Source organism: Nannospalax galili, unplaced genomic scaffold (assembly GCF_000622305.1).
Source record: "Nannospalax galili isolate Female #2095 unplaced genomic scaffold, S.galili_v1.0 scaffold281, whole genome shotgun sequence".
Lineage (NCBI taxonomy): Eukaryota > Metazoa > Chordata > Mammalia > Rodentia > Spalacidae > Nannospalax > Nannospalax galili.
In genome coordinates this window covers 2,864,374-2,879,437 of record NW_008349068.1, presented here as the reverse complement: position 1 = coordinate 2,879,437, position 15,064 = coordinate 2,864,374, and the positions used below count along the sequence as shown (strand labels likewise).

The window sequence follows — 15,064 nt, the reverse complement described above, 5'->3', positions numbered from 1 at the left end:
CTCCCCTTAAAAAAAATAACTCACAAGTGTTTCAATTATTAGCACAGTTGTGAAGATGGCACCAGGGCCTCAGCAGACGGCACTAAGGCAAAATTCTAACATATTCCCCATTTCAAAGCCAGATTTCTATTTCATGTAGTTATCTCCAAAGGCTTCATTTGTGGGTGAACTGGCAATGGAAGACCCCTCTGTGCCCTACCTGGGTAAGGAAGCATACTGTCGCTCCATCCCCTCAAAGCGGAAGTTGTGTACGGTCCCATCTGGACCTTTTCCAGACACCTGTGGAGAGAAAAGTAATTAGAGCTGCAGATCCATTATACATCCTGGTTACTGACAATGCATCTCAAAATTATAATCAGTGTGCACATGCTTGCAGCCGCCTGCCAGAAAAATCAACCCTAGAAAAGCAAGTAAGCACCCAGGCTTGCTATAGGCTCTGATAGCCAAGTCACAAACATGGTATTTGACAGTAGAGTTGCTTCCTTTAAAAGGGATCATTCGCAAACTGACTCTTTCCTATTTCCTTTGCCAGGGACAGTCTGTTGACTACGAGACCATTTCTTCTTCTTTGTAAAATTGGCTTTAGTTTTTAGGACAGTTTAAAATTTATAGAAAAGTTGAGCCAAAAGTATAGTGAGTCACATATCTCATACCCAGGTCACCAGTCACTACTCTCATTAGTATGGTACATTTCTTAAAATTAATGAATCAATATCGATGCATTACTGTTAACTAAAGTTCATTGTTTACTTATATTTTATTTAATGTATTTTTTGTTCCCAAGGTCCTATCCCAGATTTACATTTAGTTGTTGTATCATCAGAGGCTCTATTTGGCTGTGAATTTTAAAGTTTTTTTAGAAACATTTATTTGTTTTTGTGTGTGTGTGTGTGTGTGTGTGTGTGTACATGCATACATGTGTAGTAGTATAAGTATTGTAGGGAGAGATGCTCTGAAGCAAATTTACACAGGTAGAATAAGAAAGACGATTCCTGGCATCTGGATATTGCATGAAGTATTTTAGAGTGTGTCCTGAGAAACTTCTTTATATTTCAGTGATTCAGGGAGCAGAAGTGGTGAAGTTACTTGAGAGTTCAGTGAGCAACTTTGACAAGGCAGTACACAAAGGCAGGTGCAAATTCAGATAGAGATTAGAATAAAAGCCTTGATTCAAACTATTAACTTTCTTAAGGATCATATCCACCCCCACTTTCCCTCCTCCAACTACCCCATGTCCCCCACAATATGTCCCCCACATGTCCCCCTCCTAACTGCATGTCTTTTTGTGTATGATAACCTACTGAGCTGCAGAGAATAGGAGGCTGAGAGCTCTATACATCTGACTTTTCTAACAAAGACCAGAGAGATGAGCACTGACAGACAGGGTATATATAAATAGCAAAGAAAACAGGCAGAAGTACCATCCTCAGCTACTCCCATCTAAGGGTTCTGTTTTGTTTTTGTTCTTGTTTTTGAGACAGGGTCTCACTATATAGCCCAGGCTATATAGTGAACTCACTAACCTCCTGAGTTCTAGGATGACAGGGATACACCACTGCCTGGTACTGCTTTGTATAGTTTTAAGTGGTTTCTTAGGAATAATTCATGTGAATACCAGCACTGTGGTATTGTTGAAGTGTTGAAGATTATTAATATTGGATACTGGAAAAACACCATGCACATGTATCTCCAACATAGCTCAAGACATTCACAAGTCATCTTTTTCTTGTAGCTTTAAAGCTGAAATTTAATACTTCCAGCATAGCCATCCAGAGCCCGGCTGGCCTCACAAGGAAGGCAGCTGATATTGTGGCATCTCCGGGAGTAGCTGCTCTGGGGAGGTATCTACCAGCCTGCTAGACTTGGTGAAATGTTAAACAATCCTTATCCTCAGGGAACATTCTGTCTTGTTGAGAAAGCATGCATTAGAAATGTAGTGAAGAATGATGTTGTGCAATGTCTGATGGAGTACCATTCAGGATGCTACCATCCATAGCATGGATGGGACCTGTAGGTGTTCAAAAAAACTTTATGGAAGAGGCAGACCTTGGACTACATTTCAAAAGATGGGAGGCATGTTTGCACATCAAAAATTAGTCTCTTCTTCACCAGCTGGGTATGTATCTGCATGCCTCTATAATGAAGCTGCAGCATCCTGAAGGCAGTCATGCAGTCAGTGATTACCTGGCACCTACTGTATCCTAATACTCATGAGGCAGTGTATTCCAAGTGATGAAGAAACACAGCCCCTTCTCTGGAGGAGACAGACCTGCAAACAATTATGCCTCGATGACATCATGCTAGAGTGGAAGTCTGAGAAAGGAGACAGCACCTGGGAGAGTTGAAGACAGTTTCAGATGGGTATTGATGCTTCATCTACAACTTGAATATGAATGAGGAGTTTTGGTGGGGGAGGGAAGGATGAAGGAAGAGCAAGAGAAGACATTCTAAATAGAAAGAGCAAAGGGCAGCAATATGGAGGCACAGAAACTACTCTGTTTTCCAGAGTTGTCAGGATTTTGGTAAGGGAGAAACAGAATACCAAGAAAAGGGCATTTTTAATTAGCAACAATCCTACCAGTGCTGATACCATGACTGTTAGTACTGCATCACAGTGGTGCATTACAATGGTGCGCAGTGTGTGTGTGTGTGTGTGCGTGCGTGCGTGCGTGTGTGTGTGTGTGTGTGTGTGTGTGCATGACATCCACCTTTTTTTTTTTTTTTGGTCTTTTTGAGACAAATTCACCCTGTAGCTGCAGCTGGCCTGGATTCGCTAATGGAGACCAGGCTGGCCTTAAACTCACAGAGATCCGGCTGCCTCTGCCTCCCAAGTGTTGGTATTAAAGGTGTGCAGCACCATGTCCGGCAACATCCACCTTTTTATTTTAAAAGCCATGACTTTCACTGTTCTGGAACTTGCCAAGTAGGCCAGTAGGTCCTAGTGATCCCTCTGTCTCTGCTTCCCCAGCACTGGGATCACAAATGCATACCAATACTATGCCTGGATTGTTAATATGGGTTCTGGGGATTGAACTTGGGCTCTCTTGCAAGCACATTATTTGCTAATCCATCTCCCAAGCCCCTGCAATGCTTTGTGTGTGTGTGTGTGTGTGTGTGTTGCATGTGAATGCATGTTCCTATGTGTATGCATGTTCACATGTGTGCAGATGCATGTCAAGCCCAGAGATTGACACTGGGCTTCTTCTTCCACTGCTTCCCACCTTATAATTGAGGCAAGTCTCTCCCTTGAACTCAGAGCTAACCAGTTCACCTGGCCTAGCTAGTCAGCTTGCTCTGGAAATCCTCTATTTCTACTTCCAGAATACTGCGATTATAGGTGGCTACCATACCTGTCTGATGTTTATTTGGATGCTGGAAATCTAAACTTTAGTCCTCACACTTGTGCAGCAAGTGCTTTATCCACTGAGTCATCCTCCAGCCCCTCTCCCCTGCAATGGCTTTTCAAGTTTTTTGAGCTAGGGTTCTATCATGTAGATCTGGCTGGCCTGGAACTTGCTATATAGACCAAGCTGGCCTGGAATTAGAGATCTACTTGCCTCTGCCTCCTGAGTGCTGGGATTAAAGGTGTGAGCTGCCACTACAAGCCCTTGCAACGCTTTTAATAGTCTTTTTAAAGAACAAATTTAAGCTTAAATCAAATAAAGAAGATGGTACAGAGAGAGCTCCCCTATACTCCTGTTCCTACATAGGATTAGCTTTTCCCATTATCAACCTCCTTAAATAGAGTGGTACAATTGTTACAACTGATGAACCTACATTGATATATCATGATCACCAAATTCAACGGTATACGTTGGGATTCTCAGTTGTACATTGTCTGGGTTCTGAAGAGTATGTAATGACACATATCCACCATCACAGTCAGAATAGTTGAAATGCCCTAAGACTAGTCTGTGCTCTGCCTGTTCATCTGTCTTTCCTGACAACTCCTGGGAACCAGTGATCCTTTTGCTTTCATGGTTTTAACTTCCAGAATGTCATATAGTTGGAATCACACATGATGTAGCCTTTTCAGATAGGCTTATTTCACTTGGTAATAAGCATTTGAACTTCTGCCATGCTTTTGTTCACAGCTTGATAGCTCATTTTGTTTTAGCGCTGAATAATATTCCATTTTCTGGGTGTATCACTGTTTATCCTTCATCCACTGAACGATGTCTTGGTTGCTCCTAAGTTTTGCCAATTATGAACAAAGCTGCTATAAACATTTGTGTACAGGTTTCTGTATGGACATAAGTTTTCAACATCTTTGGGGAAATACCAAAGAGGGTAATTGCTGGATCATATAGTTGACTATGTTTAGTTTTATAAGAACTGCCAACCGTCTTCCAATGTAGCTGTGCCATGTTCTACTCCCTTCAACAATGTTGCTCTACTTTCTCAGTAGCATTCGGTTGTCAGCATCCTAATGGCGTGCAGAGGTATCTTGTTTTAATTCACACATTCCTGATGATATAACACCATATACTTGTTTTGCCATCTGTATATCTTTGGCAAGGTGTTTATTAACATCTTTGGTCTGTTTAAAAATCAAAATTTTCATTCCTTATTGTTGACTTTTAGTAATTTGCTGTATATTTTGAATAACAATCATTGATCAGATGTGTCTTCTGCAAACATTTTCTCCCTCTGTGGCTTGCCCTTCCATTCATCTCCTTGATAGCATCTTTCATAGATCAGAAGTTTTTAATTTTAACAAAGTCTAACTTGTCAATTTTTTTTCATCCATTTGTGCCTTTAATATTACTTCTAAAAGGCCATCACCAAATTTTAGGACATCTAGATATTTTCCTGTGCTCTCTCCTAAGAGTTCTGTAGTTTTGTGATTCTTCATGTCATAGTGTGGAGGTTCCAGGTGCCATCTGAACCAGAGATGATAATGGTCTAAACTAGGGGATTTTTCAAAGGATGAAACATGAGAGTGACAGAAGGATGTTAAGCAGATGGATGGACAGGATTGCCTGTAGATTAAAGGGAGGCATGTGTATAGGATGATGCCCAAATTTCTAAGCTTAGGAAATTGTTGGTTTGGTAACATTTACCCAATGCGGATGAAAGAACAGCAGGGTTAGGAGGGAACGTTTAGACATACTGAGTGTGAGCTGGGACATCTGATAGAAAGATAGTTGAGAGTAAAGGTTTGCAACTTAGAAAGATACCTGGTCATTAGAATTGGAAAGTATCCAGCATTTCAGGTACCTGAAACCTTGGCAAAGATGCCCAGGAAGAGACAACATAGAAGAAACAGCATGCAACAGGAAAAGACTGTCAATGATATTCTCAGGAACATTATGGGGAAGACAAAGTTGACCCTAGAAGGAATCTAAGAAAGAGTACTTGTTCCAGAAGAGAACAAGGAGAGAGTATTATCATAGAAATCAAGAGATAAAGGGCTGGGGAGGTGGCTTATTTAGTAAAACCCAGGAGGACCCGAGTCTGCTCCCCAGCACCCACGTAAAAAGCCAGGCTTAGCAGTGTGTGTCTGTAATGGAAGCTCAGGGGAAGTAGAAGACCCCTGAGGCCTGCTGGCCAGCCAGTTCAGTCAATGAATGAGCTCCAGGTGCAGTGAGAGTGCCCTAAGGTATACGTGGGTATGCATGGGCTTCCCTGGGCTAACCTTCCCAGACAGACCATAGCTGATTTCTGAAGAGTACTGTTCACAGCTGGTTTGGAGTGGGTAGTAGTAGAGATGGTCCTAGTTGTACCTCCTAGTCATGTTGCTCCTGACATAGGTGACTCTCTCTAGAACCTACCACTTCCTGAACTGCTCTGGCAGCAGCTTCTGGTACTCAGTTCTGATGTGTGACTTAGAAACTCATCCCCAAAAATTCATATGAGGATTGGTTTCTTTAACCTTCCTTGACCATGCTGTAAGCCTGTTAGAATGATGTAAAATTTGTTCCTGCTTAGAGTGGACTTTGTTCTTGCAACTGAACAGTGACCAGCATAAGGTCTGAAAAATAATTGGAATTGACAATGAGATCGTGATTGGCTTTTTAAAGTCATTTCAGTGGGAAGCAAAATCCAGATCGATGATGTTGAGAATTCTTGTAGTTTTAATAATAAACAATAAACAACCAATCACTGGTTGTACAGTCTTAGCCTCTCATTCTTACAAAATAGGATTAGTACTTTCAAGTACAAATGCATTTGTTAGTGTTTTCTAAGTACAGTAACATACTAAATAGATGAGAAACGTCCCTCTAGGGAAACATGGTTGGTTAATGGAAATGATGGGAATAAATTTGTATTCCATTATTTAAAAAAATAGATTTAACTGTTTTTTAACTTCCTAAATGATTATTATGGAAAATCACCCAAAGATGACCTTAACATTTATAAACATATACATATCTTAATGCTATATATTTTCCTCCTGTCTTTATCACTGGCATTTTCCTGTGCTATTAGACGGCTCAGTAACATGAATTTTAATGGCTATATACTATCTCATTATATAGATAAATCATAATTTGTCTAATCTACTCCTGTAATTTGATCAGTTTTTAATATCCTGATTAGAAATGGTACTGACATAGATTAGTGTGCTGGGTACATATCCTTGTAAATAGCTATAAGCAGAGGTAGGAAATTATGGAGAGGAAACTGCCAAAGAGAGATCAACTTTAAGAAGTTGTTCTTAAGTTCTCAGGAAGTGAGGCCACTTGAGGAACGAGTGTGGGGACAGAAAACAGGCACAGGCATTTATAAGCCCATTTCTCATTTTGCCCTTTGCTTAAAAAAGACTCAGAAATGTTCTTGCTTGAAGAACTCCTTATTAGGTAATTTCCCTCATCACACACATAAAAATAAGGTCAGCTGCTTTGATCCAATTAATTTTTAAGCACTTTATCTTACTTGGGATCATGAAGTGTTTATTTTTTTTTTTAATGAAAGACCTAAATATAGGTCTGATAAAACACAATCTTGACTTAAGCCATAATAGAAATCTACCCTTTCATACAACAATATAATGTTAGAACGTATGCTTGGATGGGAGCATTATTTATCTTTCTTTTACTGATTCAGGTCAAGAAGTGAAACTTCTGAGAGTTTATTCAAAACATGATGAGTGTATGCCTTGGTGGGTTGGTAGTGGTGGTCCTCTGTAGCAGGATTAGGACAGCCCAGGGCAAGCTATCAGGAGGCTTGGTATTTGGGAAGAAGTCTGAATCAAGATGCTTTTAGTCTGTGGGATCTCTCCCAATTTGATACACTCAGTGTCTGCTGTTGGCTTGGGCAATAAGAGCCTTGTTAAAATAAAGCTATTAGTCTTTTCTCTACAAAGGCAAAGTACTTTGCTGCTTGCATTCTAGATTCCTTAAGTTAGGATGTATTTCTGGCCTGGCATTGCTAGAATCAGCAATTTTATAAAGCAATATCCTAAAGAGGCCATTTGACCCTCTTGTCTCCCCCATTTGCAGATTAATGATAGAGGGAAAATATAATGCCCTTACAAATATTTTCTTAAGAAATTCATTAAAAACAAAAGAATAAACCACACAGGATTTTCTGTAAATGTCTGATGATGATAAGTGGAAATGAGCTGAAATTAAATATGTATTCCAGTTTCCACGAGTTAGATATGTTTCTGTCAGTGTTGTAATTTATGCCCTATAAGCCAATTTCCCTAAGAAAACATAAAAGCTACCCTGATTAAAGGCTGTGTAAAGTTGTAATATGGCTTTGTCACCTGTGTGTAACATTCTCATTTACAAAGTTGTCTTACTTAGATCCATTATAAAAAAACACAGATTTCCCACTACCAGACACATCTTAAGATGACGATGCAAAGTATGAAGATTTGATGTTATTTTAGGAAATGTCCCTTTCATTCAAGTTGGTATCATGACAAGTAGAGCTTAGATGTGTTTTCACATTTCTTTTAATTCCATGATCTTACCTAGTTATAGGTTTGGCTAGATGATGCTTACAGGAATCAACATCCTGAAAACTTCAAAAAAGTTGCAAACTTGGCTTTGAGCATTTTGCTAAAATGCTACATGTTCAGAGGAGAACTAAGTGCACTACTCTAAACAAAAAAAGGAACAAATCAAAATAGGTTGTTTAATCATTTCTCTTTGGAAATGGGAAATATATTATGACCGAGCTACACACTTAACAAATAAGCTATCCAGAGAGGCAGTGCAACACATATTCCCTCAAAGCATTATTGCTCAAGTGTTTGTTTTCTCTAATTTGATTTCAGTAATTTTGTCAAATAACTGGGTATTGAGCTTATAGACTAGCATAGAACATCTGCTAGTTTAGAAAATACAGCAAATAATCTATTTTAAAAACAACTCTTGAGTAAGCTTTTTAAGCATTCCATGCCTACATTTTCTTCTCTTTTATCATGAATTGAAATAGAAACTCCACATTTACCTTGACCATGCATACCTCATTAACGTAGGAACTGTGCATTAGTAATTTTTATAGTTGAATGACAAAGATAGCCATATAATCTGTAATCTGTTCCTGTATTATGAACCCATAAAGTAGTCATTGGGCTTGAAGCATGGAATCTTATGCTAGCACTTTTCAAGCACTAGCCTTATGTACCCTGGGCCATGGCATCTTAATAACCTGAAATATCTCTGTTATGATTGTCTTTGCAGAAAATAAAATCAGACATCTCCTGCCAGCTCTGTTTGTGTCTGGGCCTAAGATACAGTTACCATAGAAACCATGATTGTGGATACAATTTTACAAATTTGGCTTCATCTCTTGGATGCACTGTGTGTGTGTGTGTGTGTGTGTGTGTGTGTGTGTGTGTGTACGTGCCCACATAAGTGCCTTGCCAATAAGCTTTAAGAGTGAATTCTGGCTTTGTGTCTTTAATTAAAGAGCCAGACACCATTTTCCATTTCCTCTCTCCCATCTGTATCTACAAATAGAGATATTGAAATACTGGCTAAAATGTCAATTCATATTGAAAAAGCCAAAAGTCTGATAAAAAGATGGCAAAAAAGGTACCAGGGAAACCATTGCTCAAGAAGTCACCTTTCACCTAGACTGTATTTCCCATAGCACATAGGACTTTGGTGGCATTCCAGTGACATAGATTAAGTAGATACTACTGTCCAATATTTATTTACTTAGCTAGGGCTTCTCATTGTTTCTTGGGTTGTTTATGTGAGTCCCTTATTTCTTATTTTATTTTCTAATATTCTGTGATGGGATCCTTTACTATCCTAAAAGAAATGAAGCTTATCCTAAGACTATGTCCAAATATTAAATGATATCTCATATTATTTCTCATAAGTGCATATTATCCCTTTCAGCTGATAAAATATTTTCATTCATTAAACCCTCTAGTATAGTTTACATATGCTTTCATTGATAAGGATGAAACATGTAAATACAAGTAAATTTTTCAGCTCTTCATGTTTACTTTTTCTATCAGTGTGCAAGTTTTGGTCACTTCCATTTATAGTTACTGGAAAGAAAGAACTCTTTGGAACAGTCCACAACTGTCTGGCCAGTTACAATCAATGAGACAATTTCCACCTCTGTCTTAGTTCACACATTAGGAATCAAGAGTTAAGACATGCCTCAGGCTCATACAGTGGCAGAGCTGGGCTTTGAACTGAAGTTTGTCTGTTCCTCAAGGCAGAACCTCTTCTCACAAAGCTGCCTTACATTTTGGCAGCAAGTGCTGTAGTTACTATCGCTCCTTTGCCAAAATGAAGAACTAAGACAAGGGACCCGAGTGCTCTAATGTACAGAAACAGTGGGAGGGAGCATGAGAAACTGGCTAGCTACAAGCATGCCAATTTGACGTGATGCTCACAGCCATCATACTGAGTTGCAATGGCCTGGTAATATTCATTTCACATAGCTGCAGGCATTCATATATGAGCATATGTTAATTTTTTCATGCAATAAAAGTAATTTGTAGTAGAGTGTTATGTTTTATAAAAGTAGCTTAATTTACAGACATATCTTTTGGTTATTCATATATGGTTATTGGTCTATTAATACAAGACCCCAAACTGTAAGCTTCATAACACTGGGACAATGCCTCCTTTGTGCACATTACGTTCTCAAGGTCTGGCATATATCATCATTTTAAAATTACTATTTATTGAATGAATGAAATAAAAGTGTCAAACATCATCTCAGAGGCAGTTAACATTAGATCATGTTAATAGATTCTATAATGACTAGCTAGATTTTTGAACTAAACCTGTTAAATAGCAGGAAACATATTATCAACATGTTTTTTTCTTTTATCTTTGTGTTTGTGATGGGTGTATGCATAATCGTGTACATGTGTGAGTGAAGGTGGGTGTGGATAACGGCATGCACGTAGGGGTCAGAGGACAATGATGGCTGTCAGTTCTTGCCTTTCACCTTGTTTTGAGTCTGAGTCTCTTTGTTCTTCACTGCTGTATACCTCAGGCTACCTGGACTTTGAGCTTATAGGAGTCTCTTGCCTCTGCCTCCCATCTTGCCATAGGAGCACCGAGGTTACAGACACGTGCTACTGTGCAGGCCTTACGTGAGTTCTGAGGATTTGAACTCAGATCCTCATGCTTGCATGGCAAACACTATCCACTGAGCCATCTCCGTAGCCCATATCAACCTACTTTTAAGGGATCTTTATCTGCATGAGGTTTGTCCCATGGTTATGCCTGTTAAGGCTGCCACTTGTGTTTATATGGTACTAAATTTTCACACCCATTTCAAACTAGCAATTAATAAGCTAAAAATATTTTTATAAATTCAGATTTAAATTTGGATCTGGTATATAAATTAAAACTACTAGGAACCTTAATTCTGTAATTGTGATAAATGACAGAAGATTTCCATAGTTCAAAATAAATTGGGGGTACCTTATCCAATAAAATGTATTACTGAATACACTGAACATAGTATCATCGTTTTGAATGATTACTTTGGAAGCATCTATTTAATTCAGAAAGTTATATCCATCTGACTATTAATGTTGGACTCAGACAGGCATTTTTCTATTAAATTTGTATTAATCTAATTATTTTGTGATTGACGTCTATCAGATGAGTTCAAGTTCTAGGAAAATGAATGAGGCTAGGAAGGGGAGAAAGGGAGATCTATGCAGATGCCATTCATTAACCAGATTTTCTTATGGCAAAATCTACTTTGAAAAAAAAAAAATGTATGTCCACATGATTCTATAGTTAAAAAATTAGCTAGCACATAATGTTTTCAACTTCTTCATCTTGTATTCAAGGCATTTAGTAACTGACAATAACTCTGCAACTCTGTCTCACCCTTTCCATGCACACTTAGTGATTTGATCACATTACAAATTTTATGGGTTCTGGATGTGCACTTTCTGCCCGTTACTTGAGTGTTGGTAGATTTTCACCTGATCAGGTTAGTTCAGTGACTATTCAGAGGCTCAGTGAGGGTTGGATGAGTGAATGAGTAGAGCCACAGTGTGGCTCCAAGTGAGTAAATTATGTGTTGTGAAGGAACAAAAAAAAATGATGAAAAATTAGTGGATAAAGAAAGATTCTGGGGCTGAAGAGATGACTCAGCAACTAAGAACATTGGCTGCTTTTGCAGAGGACTGGGGCTTGGTTCACAGCACCCACAAAGGAGCTCACAACCATGCATAAATCCAGTTCCAGGGGATCTGACGCCCTCTTCTGGCCTCTGTGGGCATTGCACTCATGTGGTGCACTTACATACATACAGGCAAAATACTCATAAAGTAAAAATAAATAAAGTTTTAAAAAGAAAATAGATTTGAAAAGAAATGGTGAGAACATTAAACACTAATAAACAGAAAAGAACCTGGAAAGGGGACTGACTGGAGACAAGAAAAAACAAAACTCCCCAAGAAAAAGACAAAATTGCAGAAAAGAATGGGAGTTGTAATAAGCTCTGCTACTGCAATTTACTCCAGGTCTTAGCATACAGATAACTCCTGTCCTAAATTTCTCCCCCTTAATCAAATTCTTCAGTCCATCAGAACATGCTATTCTTGCACCAGGCTGGGAAATATGGACTTTGTTCTTCTGATTAGATGCAGACATCATCTTAGTTTCAGTCTTTAAAATGTGATTATTTTAAGTCAACATTTAAAGTTAGATTTGATATAATCATTTAATTGGGCATTGATTCATCTACACAGAACTCATTACTGAATTCTTCAATTTCACCAACATAATTTCCTTCCAAATTATCTTTTATCTAGATGCTGGAAGTCCAAGTGCTATGAAAACTTTGCCAAAATAAAAAGCTTTTAGATTGCTAATGCTGGCTACACACAGACCCATGGAAGATTGTTGAAGAATAGTGCATGCTTGCCAACTGCCAGATACAACTGCTTTTCGCATAATTAATGTCATTCTTGCTGCTCAAGTGCCATTTCCATCCTCTAATAATTTCCATTAATAGAGGAAGTTTCTGCAATAATATTTGCATCTTGCAAAACCACAGTGGCTTCTAGACACCTTTTAATCAAAATAATGACAATGGGAGAAAGGAGGGTGGTTAGATACATCACTGCTGTCCTGGCTGACGTTTGCTTCGTCATTGTTTTTAATCTCCAAAAATTGTCTAAAAGGTTCATTGTGCTAACTCTTATGCCAGTCAAACTTTGGTGCTCCGATAATACTGAACCCCAATAGATTTGTATCAAGAAGAGAAATGAGCAAGAACTTTTTAAAAAAAAATAAACAAAAGATGAACAGATTCAGATAGATGCTCGGGTCCTGTGAAACACGATAATTGTATAATACTTTAAAGTTTCCAGTAAGAGGAAGTGATAGACCAGCTGCAAATTGTAACCTCAAACATGTCAATTCACACTGGTTACTGTTTTATTATTATTATGCTGTTACAAAATGGGCTCAAGGCTATAACATTATGCAAATACACAGACAGCAAGAATAACAACTGAAATTAGCTCAAGTTCCTATTATGAGCCAAGCAACAGTGCTATATTGTAGAGAAGGAGCAGCCCTGCACTTGGGAAGATGACACAGAGTCCTGGACTTCACTGGACTCAAGTGAAGAAAGGATATGAGGAGACAACTTCTGAGAGACCTTTTCTGTTCTGTTCTGGAGTTACTGTGGATGCAGTGAAAGGAAACATCAAAGACTCACTCTTCTTTGCCTAAGATGGCTTTGAAGAACTTCACCTGAGTCACATCTCACCGTACTTGACCACCAGCTCTGTGAAGTCCACCTGGCAGAGTGTAAAGGTGCCACTTGGGCAGGAAGTGCTGACTGTGTAGGTGTGAGTCTGAATCAACCACTTACTGACTATGTGATCTCATACAAGTTAACTTTTCAGCCTCAGTTTTCTCATCTGCAAAGTGGAATTAATAACAGGACCTATACCGATGGCTGTGCTGAGGATTATATGATATGTGTAAATCACAAAATACATGCTATATGTGATCTACTTGTATGTTCAATACAACTTACTATTGCTGCAGTTACATTGAACCTGGCCTTTCTCCTGTGAAGAAAAATACCTGAGACAATTTCTTCCTTGCCCTAGGGTCTAGGCTCATTTCCATGAACTTTTGATGTGCCTTGGCTAAGGTACAGAGTTACTAGAAGATTCTTCAGTGATACTGTTCCAAAGACAGCACTGGGACAGGGAGTGACTAGGCAAAGAGGAGACAAAGAGGCTATGGAATTATTATCTTAACAATAATTATCCAGTATTATAATCATCTTTTTCTTCCTCTTCCCTATTACATAAGTACTTTGAGAATAAATGGTCCTATTTTACTTATATTTGCAACATTTCCTTTTGGAGTGGGAAGTTTGAGACAGGGTCTCACTATGGATCCCTGATTGGCCTGGAACTCATTATGTAGGATAGACTGGTTTGAACTTGCAGAGATCCTTTGGTCTCTGTACAGCCCCCTCATCCCCTCAAGTACTGGAATTACTGGTATGCACCTCTATGCCCAGAACTTGTATTCATAACATTTTCTGGCATATATTACATGCTCAATAAATAAAGACTAAAATACAGATTAGATAAAAAAGTAATCTTGCTGATAAGATATATCTATTGTCACATAGACAATAAGAGAAATTTATACTACTAAGCTACCCTCAGAAAGATTAACCTAGCTAATCTTAAGAGGCTGTTGGCAACTAAGTGCAATGCTCCATCTTAGGTGGGTTTCCTTCCATAGATGAGGTCAAGTGGCCATGCTTACTATGATGTATACATTTAATAGTACTGCTATGAAGTAGGTGCAGTGTTATATTATGGAACTCATTAGGATTAAAAATGAATACCAGGACTGTGTGTACAGTCCTCATGACTGGGTGGGGAGAAGATGACAGCAGGACAGTTGTGTGCACGGGGAGGGGGAGCCCACCCCCACCTACTGACCCCGGCTGCAGGTCCTGCTTCAACCTATGGGTGGGTTTTCTACTTGAGTGTGAACCCTAGATTTAGCCATGCCAGGGGATGGAAAGCCAAGTCCAAAAGCTCCTTAGCACATCTGTTCAAGGATAGGCCTGATCAGATGCATTCTTCTAGAGCAGCAAGGATATAGACTCTGAAGGTGAGTATCATGAAGCAAAAGGCAGGCAGATAGGATGAACAGAGAGAAAAACAAAAAACAAAAAAAACAAAAGAAACCAAGACTTGACACAATTCTCTGTAAGCAAAGATGGAAAACTCCAACTTTGGCAGCTAAACACTTAGAATGGTTGTTGCGTGCCATTTAGATAATTTCTCATGTAAGAAGAAGCTTGGTTATCTACTTACTTATAGGTCTATTATGCCCCAGGACAGCATAAATTTTGAATGGAACCAACCCCTATGTATTATCTATACTGTTTTGCATTGGTTTTATGGGCTCAGTGAGAAATGTGTGCAATTTGCAAACATCAGCCTAATACCACTAACATGCTAAGATGCTGGACAAAGACTATGTGAAGATCTCTACTTATCAATATAATGAAATTAATAAAAGTGAAAATTTAGGGTGAATATTGCAAAGAACTTCTTATGGTATAATCCATTAGGATGAGGGATAATTTCCCAGGGGGGAGTTGATTTATATGTTAGAAA

The 15,064-nt window shown here is 38.7% G+C and overlaps 1 protein-coding gene across 2 annotated transcripts in view; it reads right to left on the bottom strand.

Annotated features, from left to right (window-relative positions):
* Window positions 1-15,064, bottom strand: part of Pard3b (par-3 family cell polarity regulator beta) — a 1,142,550-nt gene that overhangs the window by 57,705 nt on the left and 1,069,781 nt on the right. For both annotated transcript variants that reach the window (XM_017801393.2, XM_017801395.2), the window contains one exon: window positions 200-279. In XM_017801393.2, the coding sequence (XP_017656882.1) occupies window positions 200-279 (80 nt within the window). The remainder of the gene's footprint in view (window positions 1-199; window positions 280-15,064) is intronic.